The 20625-nt window shown below is 43.5% G+C and overlaps 1 protein-coding gene across 1 annotated transcript in view; it reads left to right on the top strand.

Moving 5' to 3' along the window:
- CDH6 (cadherin 6) overlaps positions 1 to 20625 on the top strand; it is a 170383-nt gene that overhangs the window by 107046 nt on the left and 42712 nt on the right. Inside the window, exons 3-6 of the mRNA XM_083449427.1 lie at positions 11260 to 11554; positions 14456 to 14575; positions 17232 to 17399; positions 20118 to 20305. Coding sequence (XP_083305553.1) covers positions 11260 to 11554; positions 14456 to 14575; positions 17232 to 17399; positions 20118 to 20305 — 771 coding nt within the window. The remainder of the gene's footprint in view (positions 1 to 11259; positions 11555 to 14455; positions 14576 to 17231; positions 17400 to 20117; positions 20306 to 20625) is intronic.

Here is a 20625-nt window from a genome sequence, read left to right as displayed (position 1 = left end):
TTAAGTACCGTACAGGCAGTAAATCTTAAATTCTCTTTCCACAATCTTTCCCAATCCTCAAACTGAATATTATAACCGAAATCTCTGGCCCATTGAATCATTACCGATTTAACTTCTTCATCTTTGGTATTCCATTCCAACAATATTTTATACATTTTTGACAAAATTTTACAATTATTATCTATCACATCTGTCTGGAACTTTGAATCTTTTTCTGCATAACCACTTTCTTTAATGTCTTTTTTAAACATTTCATTAACCTGAAAATAGTGCAACCAATCATATACATATTCTTTGACTTGTTCATATGGCTTTAATTTCCATTTTCCTCCTTCTTTGGTTATCAATTCACCATATGTAATCCAATTAATTCTCATATTTATTTTCTTTACACTCATAACCTCTAGTGGAGACAACCAGTGTGGAACCTTTGGTTCTAATAGATTTTTATACCTATCCCATATTTCGATTAATGAATTCCAGAATATGTGGTTCCCAAAGCCTTTATGGATTTTCTTCTTTTCACACCATAGATACGCGTGCCATCCAAATCTGTTATCAAATCCTTCTAAATCTAATAACTCTTTATTCTCTAATTTTATCCATTCTCTCAACCAGCAAAGACGTGCTGCTTCATAGTACAGTTTCAAGTCTGGCAGGGCGAAGCCTCCTCTTTCCTTTACATCTGTTAATAACTTAAATTTAATTCTCGGCTTCTTGCCCTGCCAGATATACCTTGAAAGCACTCTTTGCCACTCTCTGAATATTGCTACCCCCTTTAATATGGGGATAGTTTGAAATAAAAATAACATCTTTGGCAGGACACTCATTTTTATCATAGATATTCTACCCCAAAAAGATAATTTCATTCTTTCCCACACCTCTAGATCTTTCTTTATTCCATTCCATTCCAGATATAGTTGTTCTGAAACAAGTCAATATTTTTGGGAGTTAACCAGATTCCTAGATATTTAACCTTTTTCACCACCTCTATCTCTGTTCTTTGTTGCATTATTTCTATTATACTTTGATCCATATTTTTTTGTAATTATTTTGGTTTTCTTCTTGTTTAATCTGAACCCTACCACACTTCCGAATTTCTCAATCTCATCCAAGACTTCTTTTACACTTTCTAATGGTTCTTCGATCGTAATTACCAGATCATCTGCAAAGGCTTTTACTTTATATTCATTCTGACCAACTGTTACCCCTTTTATTAATTCATTTTATCTCATTGACCTGAGGAAAACCTCTAGGACCATTATAAATAGTAATGGTGAGAGTGGACATCCCTGTCTAGTTCCTTTTGTTATTTTTATGTCTTCTGTAGTCACATTTTTTACAATTAGCTTTGCTTTCTGCTCTGTATAAATTGCCTTTATCCCATTAAAGAACTCAGTCCCCACATCCATAAACTCTGAATTCTTCAACATAAAGTCCCAAGCAATATTGTCAAAGGCCTTTTCTGCATCAACAAACATTAATATGGCTTGTTTCTCATTCCTAGCAGTCAGATATTCCAAAATATTAATTACATTTCTTATATTATCTTTCATCTGCTTGCCTGGAAGGAAACCTGCTTGAACTTCATGAATAATTTCTTTCAATATTTTTTTTCAATCTATTCGCTAAAATCCCTGCAAATATTTTATAGTCTGTATTGAGCAGTGAAATAGGTCTATAATTTTTCACTTGTGTTAAATCTGAGTCTTGTTTAGGGATCAATGTAATGAATGCTTCTTTCCATGTTTCTGGGATGTCTCTTTCCTTTAAAATATTGTTCATAACTTCTTTCAATGGTAGCATTAAAACCTCTTTCTGCTCCCCCTTTGGCTTTAGAAATCCTTAGGGCTTGTAACTTCTTAAAGAGTTACTTTTTAAAAGTTCAGAGGGAGAAGGGAAACAATAACCGCTAGAGGCAACTTACTTTCTGTTTCCAGCTCTGCGCACTGTGCTGCGTCTGTGTTGATTCCAGATGACAGCCGAACTCCTCACTTTTATATTTATACTCCGAATCCTTCCTTAGCCTGTTTCCATCAAATTTATAATCCAATTTGGTTCAGATTTCTTCTATTTTGAGAATGAAGCACTCCTCTTGCAAGCTCGGGGCTTCGCTATTTGGATATAGAAAATGGCTTCCCTTAGCCCGCTGCCCACTCCGCCATTCTCTTCGCCACTTTTGGGGTTACCTGACGGCCGTGTGGGTTGCTCCTGGCTTCGCTGGGAACCTGTTCCTCTAGATATCCCCCCAGAGGTTAAAGTTGGGGGCTACTGCGCCCTGTAGCACCCCTTTTTATCCAAAATAGCATGGGATTCACCTCACGGTAGAATCCCCGCTCGCGTGAGAGTCGCACTCCACCGGAAGTCTCGAAACCTCCTAGATTTTCCTGGACCTTTGCGAAACCTCCTTAGAACTCCATTTTCCTCTCCCTTTCAAGAATGTTTTGTTGTGTCCTTGTGTGTGTGTACTTGTGTCATTCTTAGCAAGCAAAGCGGGATGCCAAAGATGTGTCTCACCTGGGGCTCTTTTTAGACTGGAGAGAGTTCCAAATGTAAGGTTGGCATGGAGGGGGAGTGGATTGTTAGGGTGGTGTATGGAAGAGTTATTGTTTGAGCTGCATCTTGTCCTGATCACACACAACAATAGGATTGTTCCCTGTGCTGGCTCAAGATGTTTTGCCTGAGCAAGCCCAAATAATTTGTCTGAGATGAAACCCACATATTCCTTCCCTCTCAGAGCCAACACTGAAAAGTATTGTTGCCCCATTCTGACTGCTAATCCTGCCTCCATCTATTCATTTTTTCTTCCTTTCTAAGACCTCAACCCTGTGCATATTGTCTTGTGAGTAATTCCCACTGAACTCAGTGGAACTTACGGTAATTCCAAGTATACCTACATAGCATTATTCTGTTTATTACACCCAATTTCTCTCTCTCTCTCTCTCTCTCTCTCTCTCTGTTTTTCACACACACACACACACACACACACACAAATACATGTCTTGTTTCTGCCTTTCTTAGGAGAATTTCATACCCACTAGGCTATCTGCTAACTAGGCAATAGAAAATATCTCACAGAGGAAGGGAACCTGTCTGTCTTTCCCTGTCACTTCGAACAGGTGTTAACACTGGCAAAAAAAAAAAACTTAAGGAAAGCAAACATGAGTAACAGGCTTTGTAAAAACAAGTTTACTTCAAAATATCAACAGTATTTACATAACAGCATTTTGGCAGCATTGAATGCATGCACTTAAAAGTGTGATATTGGTAGCTGTAACAGACAAGATCACAATATTGCCAATCTATTTTTCTCAAACATCCATGACATACACAAACAGCTATACTGGCTTTGCGGTGTGGCTTAGAGCTGGGATGGTGAAGAAAAAAATGGAAGGAACGAAAGGAGAAAAAGAAAGACCAGAAGCAAGAGAAGGGGAAAGGGAGAGAAAATGGAGGTGAAATAACAGGAGGAGGACTACAAAGAGGTAAATAGGTAGAAAGCAAATCAGAGAGAAAGGTTTAAGGAAAGTCTGAGCTGAGTAAGTCTCAAACACTAGACGAAAAATTTCTTCTATAACTTGGCCTTTGGCCGGTTAGCATTCTATGGCCTTTTAAATGTGTTTCTGTTTTACTATGCATTTTGTGTTCTCCTTCTGTATTTTTATGTTGTGAACGGCCCCGTGATCTTTGGATGAAGGACGGTATACAGATTTAATAAATAAAATAAAATAGCAGATAAAGCAAAGCATAGGAAGGGGAGGCACACAAAACAAAGGATTTCTACTTCACAGATTTGTGTAGCAGCTGGTATCTCACTAGCAAAGGGCTGACTCTTCTAGTTCTGCCTTTAATTATGGCCAGTTGAAGATGCTCTATGAATACACATGCTGCCCTTTCTGAAGGGAGCGGCAGCAGCCAGCTGTTGGCCCACCAATCAAAGGAAAGAGTTTTTCCCAGGTGACAAGAAGCACCCCAAAAGAGTGGCCTCCTCACTGCGCCAACAACCTAGATCACAGATATGAGGAAATGTGGAGGCTGTCAGGAGCTTGTCCTACACTCGAGTAGGACCCTGGCAGAGACACATGCCCAACTGGCATCTTCTCTCCCTCCTGGTCGATCGTTCAGGAGCTTCAAAAGCTTTCTTCAGCCCGAACATCACAGTGACCAATGCCAACAAACACTGGCACACTTAGGGATCCGCATACCGTTCGCAGTTTGCTTAACAGACCTCAGCAATGCAGCATTTTGGCTAATCTACTTTATTTACACATGGAGCACTGCAGCATGGCTCCCTCTCTCTCTAGCATCAGACAGCAAAGAGAAAAAGAACAAAGGACAATAGTCCCACTTCACGGACCACAGTAACACAAACATCCTGTCTCCGTCACTTCCCACTCTGTGTAGTCAAAACATACAGTGTCATGTGAAAGACAAAAATCACATGACTGCAATCATGGAGCAGGAATTCTAACAGAGGCATGGGAGTGGAAGTGAAGGTGTTCCCATCACTGCCATAATGCACCATCTGAGCAAACATTTTCCTAATGATGGAGCTGTCCTTGGTCCCCTCCCAGCTCAGCTACTGTAGCTTTCTGATTTGATTTACAGAGCTGCAGAAATGCAAAAGAACAAAAATCAATTTGTGAAAGATATAATTCCACTCCTCAATAAAGCTTCCAGAGCGGTTTACAAATTGCAGCCTGATATTTTTCCTTCATATAAGTTAGGAGAAAAAGATACAGGGGCAAAAGGAAAGGCAAAGGTAGGCTCCGAAATCTCTTTTTGTGTGTGTGTGTGACTCGTGCAACTTTAGCAGTGCTTAAAACTAGATTTACAATTTTGTCACTGAATACTTGCATTTGCAAGCAGTTGCCTGGAACACTGAAGGAAAACAAGTAGGGAAAGATAATCTTTATCTAAGCAGAGAATCATTACAAGTGAGTCAGATGATTAAACTTTACAATGGTATTCAAGTGAAATTAGTAAAACTGTGTCTACTGCAACACTTAACCTATTTTTATTTGTGGTTCATCTTCTGTCTTGCTTTCCCTCTTAAGTGTATTATTTCACAAGGGACTCCTCATTAAACTCAGGGAGTTAAGCAAATTAATTTACTGTAAAGACTACGCCATTTTGTTCTCTCTTTTTTTATTAACGAACATTAGACACAGCACTTTCTGCCTTTTCCCCCTATCAAGTTGCAATTCACATGATATTCAGATTTGGGAATACAGTAATAATCCATAGTCTAAAGATGCTTACTTCACTGAATGAAGGCTTGAAATATTTCCCCTCCCATACATAAGAGAGAATAGTAAAGTGCAGGCTCATAATAAGGAACTGAATCTTAACTTGTTTAAAAATATGTATTATTTGCCACTGCGGTCGGTGGAAGCTTCTCAACACCTCTGCACACTTCAAGAAGGGCCAAGAGGCCTCCTTCTTCAGAGCGCCACTGCCAGTGTTTGCTATGGCAACTAGAAAGACTGTTTTAACTTACAGTGTTTTAAATATATTTTTTAAAAACTTAGTTTAAAAGGCTTTTCTGGCTGCAGCATTAAACTGCAGCTGCAATGCAGGCATTTTCTGAGCCAATATGAAAAGAAGGATCTCTGTTGGCCTTTTATCAGAGCCCAGTGGAGCAAACAGGCAGGGGAGACTTGTTTAAGTCCCAGTCATTGTCCACACACCTCCAGCCATGTCTGGTGGTAAGGAAGGTTGGACCAGTGAGCAGTGTTAGAAACTGAGATACGAAAGCTAGGAGCTAAATGGCTCCTTAAACCTTGGTTAGAGGTGCAATAATGGAATGTCTAGGCACACTTTTTGTAGCAAGAATACAAAGTTGAAAATGAATGAACTGCAGCTAAAATGTTATGTTCATTTTTCACATGGTCTAGTCCAGGGGAAGGCAACCTAAGGCCCATGGGCCACAAGCAGCTCACGGGGGTCGTTTAACCGGCCCACAAGCCACCCCCAAACCGAGCCATTCACTCGATGAGTCCCCACGCACTGTGCTAAACTGGCACAGTGTGGCTCAGGGACTTGCTTCCATGGTGCTGGAAATCACACCTGCGCAGACGCAGGAAATTGCATCTGCACAGATGCAGAGCCCGGAAATTGCAGGCACGCATGCTCACACACACACGCTATCTGTCCCACAGAGGGATCTCCACTGGAGTGAACCGGTCCAGGCGATGTAAACCTTGCCGACCTCTGGTCTAGTCCTTCCCCTGCCCACCCCCCTAATATTCTTAAGAGGGTCTCTTTTCCAGTCTTCAGAGAGTAACTGGAAGTGAGGAGGCAGAAAAAAGGTCTTCCTTTCCACCCACTTTGCAGTTTTAATTGGAAATCATAGGTGCAGTACTGCGTCCAGAGCTCAGAAGCTGTTCGTGCTCATGAAATTCCCTGTCACAAACTGTCCCTGGAACAATGGGAGTTTTGAACACTGGCAGTGAGAGGCCCTTTTCAGCTTTGGGGCACTCAGCTAATGCCCAAACTGCTTTACCTCTGGTCTGGCCCTGCATAGGATCCAGATGATGAGCAATATCAAAACAGTTGATATTAGGCTGCTGAGTCAACAATAGACTGTGTTGTCCTTTCTGGGAAAACAAGGTGGATCTCCAAATTCTGCAAGTTAGGTATGACAAGAATAGATACCGGTGGAGTGTAGCACTGCTGCTTTGAGTTAGCTGTGGATTTATTTTAATTAAATTCTAACCCTCCCTTAAAGGGTTAAAATTGAATATTGTGGGTGTTGAGGTCCTTCCCTGACCCCCACCCCCACCCCCACTCCATCTCTTGCTGGTTTTAATGGAACAGAATGAACTGCTATGCTATTTGAAGAAGACCGAGTGAAATGACGACTGAGCATGTTTTCCTCCTCAATCTTTTCATCTTTTGTTTCAGAAATTCTTTCATGCTATTATGTTAACACGGCAAATAGGTCAAGGTGCATCCTGTACTGGAATGAAAAGGGGGGGGTTAAAATAGTCTTTGTTTGAACAACAACAGAAGCAGCAACAACACAGCACAGATTCAAGGACAAATTCAAGCAGATAAATAAATCCTTTTGGCGACCCCCACAAGCTAAAGTTGCAAACATCCTTGACAAGAGGCATACATATTGTTTTTGTTTTTAATCCTTCTGGGGGTTTACTCTAAATTATTGACTTGATGTTTAAAATGGAATGTGTTAAGGGGGAAAAGGGATTTATAACAGAAGAACCACCCTTTTGTGTGCAAAGTTGCCGTTCACATAGATACCTGAATCATTTTTAATTACTTCAACCTGAGGGTGAGGAGAAGCTGCATCCTATCCCACCACACGCCTTCTTGACCCTTGACCCTCAATTCAGAGGGAATGGCCAAGCGGATCCAGGGATTAGTTGATGCCTCACTTTAGGAAAAAGTGCTTCAGCTGTCCTTGAAAGAGGAGGTGGTGCGTTCTCTTCTTAAGATGTCTTCCCTGGGCCTGGAAGAAGCGTTGTTCTTGTCATGGTACGGCCCATGTAGCCATTATGTGTTGGCACCCACAACACTTTTATCGAGATATAAGTACTGTTTCCTCATGTTTACCCCCCCTAAAAAAAAAAGCACTAGAACTATTGGATACTATTGTCCAATTACTAGTCCAAGACGCTTAAGAAGGTGGTTGTGGGGCCACTTCAAGCATGCTCAGATGAACGTCCATTTAAATCCAGCTTCTGTCCAGTTTTGGGAGCAGAAACAGCACTGGCTGTCATGACTAATGACCATTCCATTATCAGGATAGGGACAGGGAGAATGTTTTAACTGACCATGGTATTTTCCTGACTGAGTTGGGACTTGGAGGCATTGAATTGCGGTAGTTCTGCTCCTATCTCCAGGGATGGAGCCAGAGAGTAGCATTGGGTGACCTCTGCTCAGCCCTGCGGTAGCTGTACGACACGATCCCACAGGGTTTGATCTGGTAGCCCAAGCTATTGATCACCTGCACAAAGCCTCTGGTATCAGCCATCAGGGGATTTGGAGAGAAATGTCATTAGTACCCTGATGGAGCTGAGCTCTGTTCCTTTGATACCAAGAGGTCCTGGAGATGTCTCTACTGTCTAGAGGTGGTAATTGACTGGATGTAGGGCAATACATTAAAGTTAAATCCAGTCAAAACAGAGGTGTTGTGGGCAGGACATCCCGATGCCCAGGAATTGGGAGAACATCCAGTTCTTGACAGAGCTCCCAGGAGCAGGTGCCTGGTTTCGGGGTGCTGCTGGAACCATCTTTGTCACTCGAGGTTCAGGTGGCCTCAGTGAGTAGGACCACCTATGCCTGACTTTGTCAGGGATGCCAACTATAGCCATTTCTGGGAAAGGATTAGAATAGCTATGGTTATTCATGCTCCTCCAGTGTGGCCAGTGTGGTGTAGTGGTTAAGAGCTGTAGATTCGTAATCTGGGGAACCAGGTTCGTGTCTCCGCTCCTCCACATGCAGCTGCTGGGTGACCTTGGGCTAGTCACACTTCTCTGAAGTATCTCAGCCCCACTCACCTCACAGAGTGTTTTTGGGGGGGGAGGAAGGGAAAGGAGAATGTTAGTCGCTTTGAGACTCCTTCGGGTAGTGATAAAGCGGGATATCAAATCCAAACTCTTCTTCTTCTTCTTCTCCTCCAAGTTGGACTAATGTAATGCCCTCTTCGTGGAGTATTGTAATGCCCTTTTGAAGAGAGACTGTAAATATAAACTAGTGCAAAACTAGTGCAAAAAGTCAGGGTGTCGATACGGTCATCAGGCTGCAAACATATTGCTCCTATATTTAAAAAAGCTGTGCTAGTTGTTGATTGTTCTCCAGGCATAATTGAAGCTGCTTTCTTTGGTATCTAAAGCCCTTAATGGCCTGGGACTCAGATATCTGCAATCTTCCATATTGGCCTGTCTGTGTCTTAAGATCAGTGAATGAAAACCAGCTTGGTGGTCCCTGCATAGGATGAAGTGTGGATGCCTAGAGAAGGGCCTTTTCGGTCGTGGCTCTTCATATGTGGAACTGCCTCCCTACTGAGGTACATCTGGCCTCACCTTTGTGTAATTTTAAGTGACTGGTTAAATCAGATCTTTTTTAATCAGGTGTTTCGAGGATAACCCCAACTTTACACACTGTTTAGTTTGTTGCTGCTGCCACTAGTTTCTGTGTTATATATTTAGAAGTTGTGTTATTTTATGGATTTTATGCTCTGTTTTTCTCTTGTTTGATTTGGCTATAAAGTGCCTGTGGCTTGTGCAAAAAGGCAGCACGGTATATCAATTAATCAATCTTTATTACGGTCAAAGAGCGGACAGCAGTACAGTACATAAATCTAAATAAATAGATAAATACAATACGAAAATCAACTGTGTATAGCCACATGCACACATATTACTGTTAGAATCCCTGCTCCATGATTGCAGTCATGGGATTGTTGTCTATCACATGACTGTATATGTTTTGACTCCACAGAGTGAGAAGTGACGGAGACAGGATGTTTGTGTTACTGTGTTCCGTAAAGTGGGACTACTGGCCTTTGTTCTTTTTCTTTGCTGTCTGATGCTAGAGAGAGAGGGAGCCATGTTGCAGTGCTCCATGTGTAAATAAAGTAGATTAGCCAAAATGCTGAGTTGCTGAGGTTTGTTACGCAACTGCGAATCCCTAAGTGTGCCGGTGTCTGTTGGCATTGGTCGCTGTGATGTTCGGGCTGAAGAAAGCTTTTGAAGCTCCCGAACGATCGACCAGGAGGGAGAGAACATGCCAGTCGGGCATGTGTCTCTGCCAGGGTCCTACTCAAGTGTAGGACAAGCTCCTGACAATTACTACAATTTCCATATATATATTCATCACTTTTGGATCGTATGTCAGACACGCATCCCAGTAAGGACCCTGTTGCTCCCACAGCCTTTGGTGAGGGTGGGGCTTCTCTTGCTCACCAACCATATGAGGGTTTCCAACCTTTCTCCGTATCCTAAGTGAGTTAGGATCACCCTCTCAACTTGCATAAACTCTCTCGGCAGATGGTTGGGGTTGGGAGAGAAGTGTCCTTTCAGATACAGCACACTTCTTGCTTTGCATGATTACAAAAAACAAAACAAAAAAAGCAATACCGTGCATGATCTTTGAGACTCTCACTTTTTATTGAAATTCGCTGCGTCATATAGCACAGAATGGTGTTATGCAAACACAAGAGAGATGCAAACGTTGTGTTCTGTACAGTGTCCCCCATGAGAAGCATATGCATTTGGGGAAAAGACCATTAAACAGAAAAGAAAAGAAAATGTTTTTAATAATATAAGTAAGTGCCCTTTTATATTTCACAAGTGGGGTTTTTGAAAATGCAAACCCAGGGGATCTGATAAATAACGATATTGGTATAGGCATGGAGGAGGAATTTAACCCTTTCTTCCCTTCCTGTGGGCCTAAGAAGACTTTTTTTTTTAAGCTAATGCTTGTATTAGGAGGAAATCTTTCCTCTGGCACTGATTGCAAATATCAGCTTCAGAGGAGGGATTTTTCCTCAGGACAACAGCAAGGGAGGAAAGGGTTACTTCTTCATGCCTGCAGTGATCCTGGTTATCACTCACACACGAAGACACCAACACCCACCCCTCACTGTTATTTGCATTTTTGAAAGCCTGTATGCAAGGATTCAACTACCAGCTTTTGACCTCCCTCCCCTCCCCTTTCGTGCTGTTCTGGGAATTCTACTGACCATCACTCCTGATTCCATTGTGCAAGTGGAAGTCCTTGCACTGGTCTTCTGCCAGCAGAGCTCATTAAATGAATCCTGCCGTTTATGTCACATCTAGTTTGGCCTTTACTTGGTTCTGTGCACAAGTCACCTAGACAACAAATGAAAAGCTACATTTAAGGTCACATCTGGTTTGGCCCAATGACAGGCTAGGTTTGCTGGCTTCCAGAATGGAGATTTGCCCTTTTTTCAAATGGATGCTAGTAAAAATAAGGCAACCAGACCTTAGCAAGCAGGGCTAATAATATAGTCAAGGTTCATCACAATGTGCTACATTCTCTTTTTAAAAACAGTATCCTTAAAAACAACAACAGCAGCAACTTGCCATTTGGCTATCTGGAAATAGATTTTGATGGGACAGGATTGAGAAGAACAATGCAGTAAACAAACTCACTGAGATGTTCTAGCCAGCAAAGAGTGGTTAAGCATGATTCACACTGACAGAGATTCAGCCTCGGAAATGGATTCCCCATTATTTGCCCCTTTGCTTAAAATTTTTATTTCTGTTGCAGCTTCATTCTGACCAGGACAAAGGAGACTCTACACTTAAATACATCCTTTCAGGAGATGGAGCCGGAGACCTCTTCATTATCAATGAGAAGACTGGAGATATACAGGCCACAAGGAGACTGGACAGGGAAGAGAAGCCTGTCTACATTCTCCGTGCTCAAGCTATCAACAAAAATACTGGAAAGCCAGTGGAGCCAGAGTCAGAGTTCATCATTAAGATCCATGACATCAACGACAATGAGCCACTGTTTACAAAGGACACTTACAATGCCAGCGTCCCAGAAATGTCTGATGTAGGTAGGTGTCATATCAGTCTATTATTATAACTATTGCTATTAGTATTAACATTATCATTTGTTCAGCACTTTTATACCAGGAAAGTCTCAGGGCAGCATATAGGAAAAAGGAAAAGAAATTGCACGCAGTTAAAACAATTAAAAAACCAAGAAACAGCAAGCAAGAACGTAATCATATACGCTTCTCGAAACCCCACTACACCCTAACGACATTGGCCTGATCACTGTTACATTAACCAACAAAAGTACAGTAACCAGAGAAAATTAAGACTCAAATGGCAGAGAGAAGAGGAAAGTTCTCGTCTGGGATTTTTGTTTGTTTCCTTTTGAGCATAAAGGAGGAAGGGAGAACCACTAAAAATATCCTTTCGCTTGTTGAGTGCCCCCCCCCCCCCCGTGGGGACTTCCAGCACCAGAGCACTTGGAGGAGGACCTACAATGATGACTTCAGGGTCTGTGTAGGCTCACAAGGAAGGAGATAATTCCATGTGGCACTGGGCTCCTGAGGTGTGTAAGCCTTTACAGTGGACCCAAAGGTAATGTAACTTTCGGGTTGCAAACATGGCAAACCTGGAAGTGCATACTTCCGGGTTTCACCACATGAACAGAAGTGCTCTGTGCGCCATGTACATGCGCAGAAGCACTTTATCGCGCTGTGCATGTGCGCAGAAGCGGCGTCTCATGTTGACCTTTTGGGGTACGTACAGACCCCCAGAATGAATTAAGTTCATATCCGGAAGGTCTACTGTATATATAAAACCAACACTTTGAATTGTGCCCAACAATGCAGAGATCAGTTTTCACCTACTGCTCAAGGGACAAATCCAGACTTGTGAATTCTGCACTAAAGTATGGTCAGGTATATTCTATTTCTAGTCCATGCCTGTTAAGCATATGTTCATTCAGAGGTCCATTTCTGCATTAGGCTATGGGTTCTATTTTCAATCCACCAAAGCACTGCATTTCAATATGTATCTTGCTATAATGTTATCTCCATGTACACATTTCTAAGTGTATTTTATCCTAAAATGTGCCTATTAATGCCTTTTGGTATCGGTATTGCAAAACTTGGAGGTGTGTGATATCCAAAGGATGATTATGTTCTAATCAGCACATTTATCTGTGAGGTGTGGATCAACTAATATCACATTCACAGAAATCCAAATCCAAATCTATTTATTTTATATTCCTGATAGACCATGTGAATTACGCCATCACTGGTATGGAAAGTGTGAGAAAGAAGAGATAATGGGTAAAAACAAGTGATAATTTGCCAAGTGATAACTAGTGCAACCATGTGAGAAACTGGTTGGTTGTTATATCTCTCCTAAGTGGTGCAGGGGTGGCCAATCCATAGCCCATGGGCAGCCTTGCCAAAGGTTTTTTTGTGCTCCCCAAGACTCCTTCCCAAATTTGCCTTAAAAAAAAAAAGCATTTGACTGCTCTTGTTGGAAGTGTGCTGTGATGCATAAGGTTTTTGTGATCCCTCTAAAAAAATCATCCTTTAAAAAATGCTTTAATGAAATTTAATAATGAATGGTAAATGTTGTAGAACAGCTGGAGGACTATTCTTTGGGTAGGCAGCTCTTCTCATGCCCACTTTTGTGCTTTGGAGATGTCCACGGTGACAGTGTTAGCCATCCCTGATGTGTAGTGAAAAGGATTGTTCCCTGGATGTGTACACAATCAAAACAATTGGGGAATGAGAAGTCTATCGCAAATTGCTACCTCCCCTCTTGCATGCATGCCACAGTAAATTGCCAGGTTCAATATCTACCAAGTATTCACCCCATTTACAGATATACACTTCTGGCCTAGGTTGGCAGGAGCAGGGACAGAGCAACGGGAGCTCACTCCGTGGCTGGGATTCAAACCGCCGACCTTCTGATCGGCAAGTCCTAGGCTCTGTGGTTTAACTCACAGCGGCACCCGTGTCCCTAGCCACCTGTGCCAACCTAGCAGTTCGAAAGCACATCAAAATGCAAGTAGATAAATAGGTACCGCTCCGGCGGGAAGGTAAACGGCGTTTCCGTGCGCTGCTCTGGTTCGCCAGAAGCGGCTTAGTCATGCTGGCCACATGACCCGGAAGCTGTACACCGGCTCCCTTGGCCAATAAAGCGAGATGAGCACCGTAACCCCAGAGTCGGTCACGACTGGACCTAATGGTCAGGGATCCCTTTACCCCTTTACCTTTACCATTACTTCTGGCCTGAAACATGGATGTGAGAACCATCCCTCCCTTCCCTAGCTGGCGCCCCGGTGTCAAATTGAATTAGCTGTTTGCCCCATATTGTCCTTGCATAATTGGACATTCCTTTACAAATAGACGGTGTCAACACTCCTTGCCAAACCAGGACAGTGATGTGGGAGGAAATGATGCAAGTATTTGCCCTCACCATGATCCCTAGCAGAACCTCCCACCACATCAGACACACTCACCTGCTATTTGCAGCGGGAGGACATTTTGATCAGGACCATGCTGGAGGCAGTAGCAGCCACAACTACAGTGAGCTCCTAGCTGCATTGCCTCTCCCCATCTCCTTCTTGGCAACCAGCAGTGACACACAGCGTTGGGAAGCCAACTGGGCAATGCCATCCAACAGCACATCTCTCAAGAACACCTGTATCTCTGGTTACTGTACAAGTTAGGCAAAAAAGGTAGGCGCAACAAATGATATTGAGTTCAAGAGCAGTCCTTCAAAACTCACTGTGAATCTCAAACACCCACACATCCACCATCGTGAGTCCCATTTCCACCTCCGGAGAAAACTCCTGAAATGGCACCTCTGTTGGAATCTGCAGGTACAGAAGCAAAAGCTGTATAGAAGCAAAAGTGCCAATTTAAAGTGATGTTCTCTGGCAGAACAGCAAATATTTTTCTTTTTCTTTTTTATCATTGCAGGTACATTTGTCGTGCAAGTCACAGCAACTGATGCCGACGACCCTACGTATGGGAACAGTGCTAGAGTTGTCTACAGCATTCTCCAGGGGCAGCCATATTTTTCCGTCGAGTCTGAGTCAGGTCAGAAGACCTTAATCTGTCATTCTCTGACAACCTCCATAATTTAAAACGACGCGTTAAGTCAAGCTAGGACCTATTTGGTAAATTCTTCAAGGAAATTCTATCTGACTCAGTGCAGACTTCAAGAGGCTCGGTAGAGTGATAGATCTGTAAATATGACACATTATTTAATATCTTAACCTAACAAAAACAGAATGGAGCCTGGATGGAAAGTCCTCCCCCCCCCCCCAGTCCATTTAAAACAAACAAATACTGGGAATGTTTAGGATGCCTCTATCAAAAGCAGGGCTCAGCTCAGTCGTTTGGCTTTCATGAATAAAAATGGAGAGGGGACAATATTTTTGTCTCTCAAGGGCAACCATCCATCAGGGGTAATGTGCTAGGGGCTGCAGGAAAGCAATTGGCAGAGCCATAGATGAAAGTGTTCTGGATTAACTAATCCAGAATAGAGATCACCCTGCTTCAATTTTCATCATGGATACTACCATGGTGGGGGGAGGGGGAGAGAGATTAAGGCAGCTTCAGGAAGCACAGCAAGATACATACAATGAGCTCAGTGGCCAGAGGTTGTCCATCTGTCAGCAGAAAGGAAAATAAGACTATGAAGGAGATGAATACTGCTTAATCACAGGTCCTTCAAAAAAAGATTGGAGGTATCGTTTTTATAACTCTGTGGCTCATACAGGAAACTGATGTGAAAGAGAGATGCTGCTGACTTGTGAATAATAATAATAATAATAATAATAATAATAATAATAATATCTGAAATCTGGACAGGGAATTTTCTCTCTCTTATTTTATGCAAGCTTTCATTTTTTGTAAATTTTACAACTACAAAGTTAGCAGTAAATTTACTTGTCTGCAATTTGGGGGGACAGTTCAGTTTCAGTTTGACAGAGTGAGGGTTACACCTTTGTCAAAGCCTACCTGAGCAGCTTCCAAAGCACCCAACAACCAGCTGTTTTGGGGGATATTTTAAAGTGCTACTCAAAGTCAGTTTGCCCCGGCTGATGTGAAGGCACATCAATCCTGCTTGGTCCAGGTGCTTTGTTTCAACATCTGAAAGGAAGTGGAGGGGGAGCTTGCTTCTATCGGCACCTTGCCCCTGATACATGCTTTGAAACCTCAATGTTGGGACTTCAAAGCACCCATCTGTTCATGCACATATTTTAATGTATGGTTCTATCTGCATAGCCCCATTGTTCCTTGGCCACACTAGAGTGTAACATATTTTTTAAGGAGCCCAATTTTATAAACAGATGGGCAGTTTGCAAAGGGCAGTTTTTAAAAAGCCAAATAGAATGACACTGATATTTTACCCCTCTGTTCAACTTCTTTTTTTCCCCTCCTCCCAATACTGTTTCTACCTCTAAATATATAGAAATAATGCTTGGGGACTTGCTATTTTCCCCATGGATTTCCTTTCAATTTAATGTTGTAGTACTATGTCTTTAATGAAGGCTTGCTTTCACCCCGTTTGTCAAAATAAAAATTTCAAATAAGAAATGGGTGGAAGAAAACACACGCACATAAAGATGCAGGACAAAAAGCAATGGAGGAAAAAAAGTTATGCTCCCTTTTAGCTTCATGAAATGCTTTAGCATGGGGTTAATAGGTTGATGAAAGAACTGCATCAAACAGCAGTATATGCAAATAGCTTGAAGCTCTTTTCCATATTGTGCAAGTCACACAAGCAACAGAACCAGATACGATTTGACAAGGCTATAATTGAGTGCAGCAACTTGACAACACTTAAATATTTACATCGGGGTAAGTGCAACCGTTACTAGCGACTGTTGCCAAGAGGACAGAGTGGAGGTTTAGATTTATTACTTATTTTTTTTGCAATTGTTCTAGACAGCTTTTCTGTTCAATGCACACATAGACACAAAACTACAAATAAAACATAACTCGCCTTTAAAATGTGGTGCACTACCCAAACAATTTAAAATAGTACTAAGGATCACTTGCCATTCTTGACAGCAGTGGCAGTTGCCAGTGGCGTAGCGTGGGGGGTGCAGGGGGGGCCGGCCGCACCGGGCGCAACATCTGGGGGGGCCCGCTCGCACTCGCAGCTCTCTGCCCCTACCTGGCTCACTCACTCTCTCTCACTGCAGTGCTGGCTGTGCGAATCCGATCCGAGCCGCCACCCACTGTGAAGGGGAGGGTGCCAGGCGTGCGGTGCGGTGCGGAGAGAGAGCGAGGGACCATCTGGGGGAGGGACAGTGCAGCGGGGGGGCGCAAATTACTTGCCTTGCCCCGGGTGCTGACAACCCACGCTACGCCACTGGCAGTTGCGGCCTGGTCCAGCCGTGGGCAAGCTGGGGAGCACAGGGTGGGGGTGGACACAAAAACCTCCCACTCAGTTGGCCAGTATCATAAGCTCCAGCCAGCAGCAGGGAGTGATAGGACTCCCCTACCTCTTTTGAACTTACATTGGCCAATCAGAGACCAGACTGCAAGTAGGAATTTGGAGACGGACCTGGCTAAGCCTGTTTCCACTCGGGTCCCTCCCCAAATCATCAAAGCTGGTTGCACCATCTTCCAGCAGCACAGTCAGCATTGGACATGTGTGTGGCACTCTGGCACTCTAACTTAAGCTTTTACAGGAAAAGTCGGTGACCTTCAATGGTGTCCTTAATTTTCTCATTCTCAGGCATCATCAAAACAGCTTTGCTGAACATGGATCGAGAAAACCGAGAGCAGTACCAAGTGGTCATCCAGGCAAAAGACATGGGAGGCCAGATGGGCGGATTGTCAGGAACCACCACGGTGAACATCACATTGACGGATGTCAATGACAACCCACCTCGTTTCCCCCAGAGTATGGAAGATTTAATCATTCTGCTTTATCTAGCTCAGTTCTGCAGTCCAGTGATGGGGATGCAAAGATACACAGCAAGCCTGGAATCTTTAAAATTAGAAGAGATGGGTGTTATTGAGGGGAGGGGGTTATACCTTTTGGTTACAAATCTGTGAAAGCTTTTGGAAAGCACCCAGCCTCACTACTGTTGACTATTGACAATTATTTCTCGGATTCATCTTCAGCTCTGTCTATGGCATTGTAATGTCCTATTTCAAAGAGTCAAAAGAAAGTACAGTGGTACCTTGGTTCTCGAACTTAATCCATTCCGGGAGTCCATTTGACTCCTGAAACTGTTTGAAAACCAAGGTGCGACTTCCGATTGGCTGCAGGAGCTTCCTGCACTCAAATGGAAGCCGCTTCGGACCTTCGGCTTCTGAAAAACGTTCACAAACCGGAACACTTACCTCTGGGTTTGCGGCATTCGGGAGCCAATTTGTTCGGGAGCCAAGCTGTTCGAGTACCAAGGTACCACTATACACCGAAATCAATTGAATTAGGGGAATTTAGCCCAGTTCTTATACTGAGTACATTATAGTACATAGCTACTAGTTGTTTTTGGCTACATTCTTTCATTGGTTAAGCACCCTTTGTGATATTTAGTATGATTCAGTGCTTGTCAGTTTGTCTAATCCTGGGCTCAAAGGCTACTGTTTTGTCAAGTACCATGGAAACCACCAATCATCTCAGAAAACCTCCCTGCCTGTGCAAACCCTACACATTAGAAATAAGGCTAGGCTACTGACATATGGGATGTGGGTGGCACTGTGGGTTAAACCACTGTGCCGCTTGGCTTGCCGATCAAAAGTTCAGCAGTTCGAATCCCCGCGACAGAGTGAGCTCCCATTGTTCGGTCCCAGCTCCTGCCAACCTAGCAGTTCGAAAGCACTCAGTGCAAGTAAATAAATAGGTACCACTCCAAAGGTAAACGGTGTTTCCATGTGCTGCTCTGGTTTGCCAGAAGTGGCTTAGTCTTGCTGGCCACATGACCCGGAAGCTGTCTGCGGAAAATGCCGGCTCCCTTGGCCAGTAAAGCGAGATGAGCGCCGCAACCCCAGAGTCATTTGCGACTGGACTTAATTGTCAGTGGTCCCTTTACCTTTACTGACATACTAGCTTTCAACTAGCCACAAGATTTTGATGCACTCTGAAACGGCATTAGCAAAGAGAACTGCACCAAATACTTTTCTCTCCAAGGAAAATAATTCTAGATAAAAAAGTATGCAAGGTTTATATATTTGAAGATGTTGAGGGAGGCATTCCCCCAACTGAAGAATAACTCATAATATAGGGCAAACGTCAGCCTGCGGGTATGGACAGTAAGAAACTTCTGTTGACACGGGTAGGCCATAATTTGAGACTCGGCTCCATGGCCCAAAGAGAATTACACATCTCTGGCCAAGGGCATCTCACATGCTCTGAGACAATGATGCAGAAGCACAATGACCAAAAAGTCCCCGAGACAATATATTTGGGTCATTTGCAGTGCAGCAAGTTAACATGAAGGGCTTTGGCTGTGCGTCGTCTTGTGTCGCTATGTCACATTGCACAATGGTGGTTTGCTGTTTCCTTATTCACTGTATTTGACGTACGGGTGCTTTTGGTTTGCCATAATCCATCTGGCGAAAACAGCCCTGCGTGCATTGTGAAGGGAGGACTTGTTGAAATCAGTTCAAGGGGCAGGGAAAGAGAAAAATGCCTTGTAGGGGTTTGTGGTAGAATAAAGCAGACCTGATTGAAACAAGATACTGGGCTTTAAAGCACTTATCCCTGCTAGGTTCCACACAGTTCTCAGCCTGTCAGGCAAGTGAATGGTTTGGCAGGTAGGCCTGCAGGGTTCGATATTCCACAGATAGAGCAACCTGTTGTTACTGTGAGCTATCTGAGGAGCCAAGGTCAGAGTCAGTCACTTCATGGGGCTAGATAAGATACTATTGGTTCCCTGCATCACCTTCTCTGTGCTGAGTTGATAGCTGCAGTTGTTGTTTGACATCCATCTGTCTCGAGAGACAATGGAGTGCATCTCCAGGGGTCAAGTCAAACTGCTACATTAGCAGCACCAAAGTAACCTACCTGGGATGCAAACCAGGGCAGTGTGTATGGAGGTGCCAGACAGCAAGACCCGCTCTCAGCCTTATGGATATGATTGCAGTTCTGTACTCTAATCATGTGTGGGACTGTCATGCAAGCTAGCCATTCCCTTCACCTGCAGGCTGCCGTACAGGTGCAGGGAAATGGATTCCTCTTCCCTACCATCATTTTCCCCCGTTTGACGAAGCGCCACGACACCAGCGCCTTTAAATCAGCACGAGGAAAGAGGAACCTTGAGCCATAAGGTGTTTACATGGCAAAAGCCAGAGGGAAACCATTCCGGTGTGCAGACTTTGCAGCTGAAGGGTGCATAGGTTAAGTCTGATGCCAGAACAAATAGAATGGTTAAGCACTTGCCTTTTGTATCACTTAGAATCTCCTTTGAATCAGGAATACAACGGGATGGCTCTATGAGAAAGTAGAAAGTCCTGCAAGCAACTTGGAGTGGCAGCAACCTAGGAGTCAATTTACTGGTGTGGATGCTGGTAGAGAATAGATGTAGGAAGAAAACCTCCATGTGACTGGAGATTTTGGGGGAAACGCCCCAATAGCTGTGATTGTCTGGCTAAAGTTTCCCTTTATCTCTAGGTGCCTACCAGTTCAAAATCCATGAGTCTGCACCTCTCGATTCGCCGGTTGGCAGGATAAAGGCTACTGACGCTGATGTGGGTCAAAATGCAGAGATGGAATACAGCATCATCGAAGGGGACGGCTTAGAAATGTTTGGCGTCGTCACAGACAAGGCGACGCAGGAAGGCATCGTAACAGTGAAAAAGGTGCATGTTCTCAGATGTTTCCTTCTGGCTTTCAGCATGCTTTTGTCACATGTGTTTTGTCTCCCACACATAGTTGTTAACACCCTTGTCAGTGCTCTGCAAAGGGTGGGGAAATAGCTTCAGAGGAAATATCTCACACTTTCGCATGACTGTCCAGATCGGATCAAGTGGCCCTGGGCAGCCCAGGCACACAGGCTGCCCTCCCCCCCTCGACACCTCCCTTCTCAACTCTGACTCATCACAAGCTATAGATCCTGCAGACTTCTTTCAGCCTGTGTCTAGAAGCTTCTTAAGCTTAAGTTTGGGTTTGATATCCCTCT

This window comes from Podarcis tiliguerta, assembly GCF_965153285.1.
Source record: "Podarcis tiliguerta genome assembly, chromosome: 7".
NCBI lineage: Eukaryota > Metazoa > Chordata > Lepidosauria > Squamata > Lacertidae > Podarcis > Podarcis tiliguerta.
This window is presented reverse-complemented; position numbering and strand designations above follow the sequence as displayed.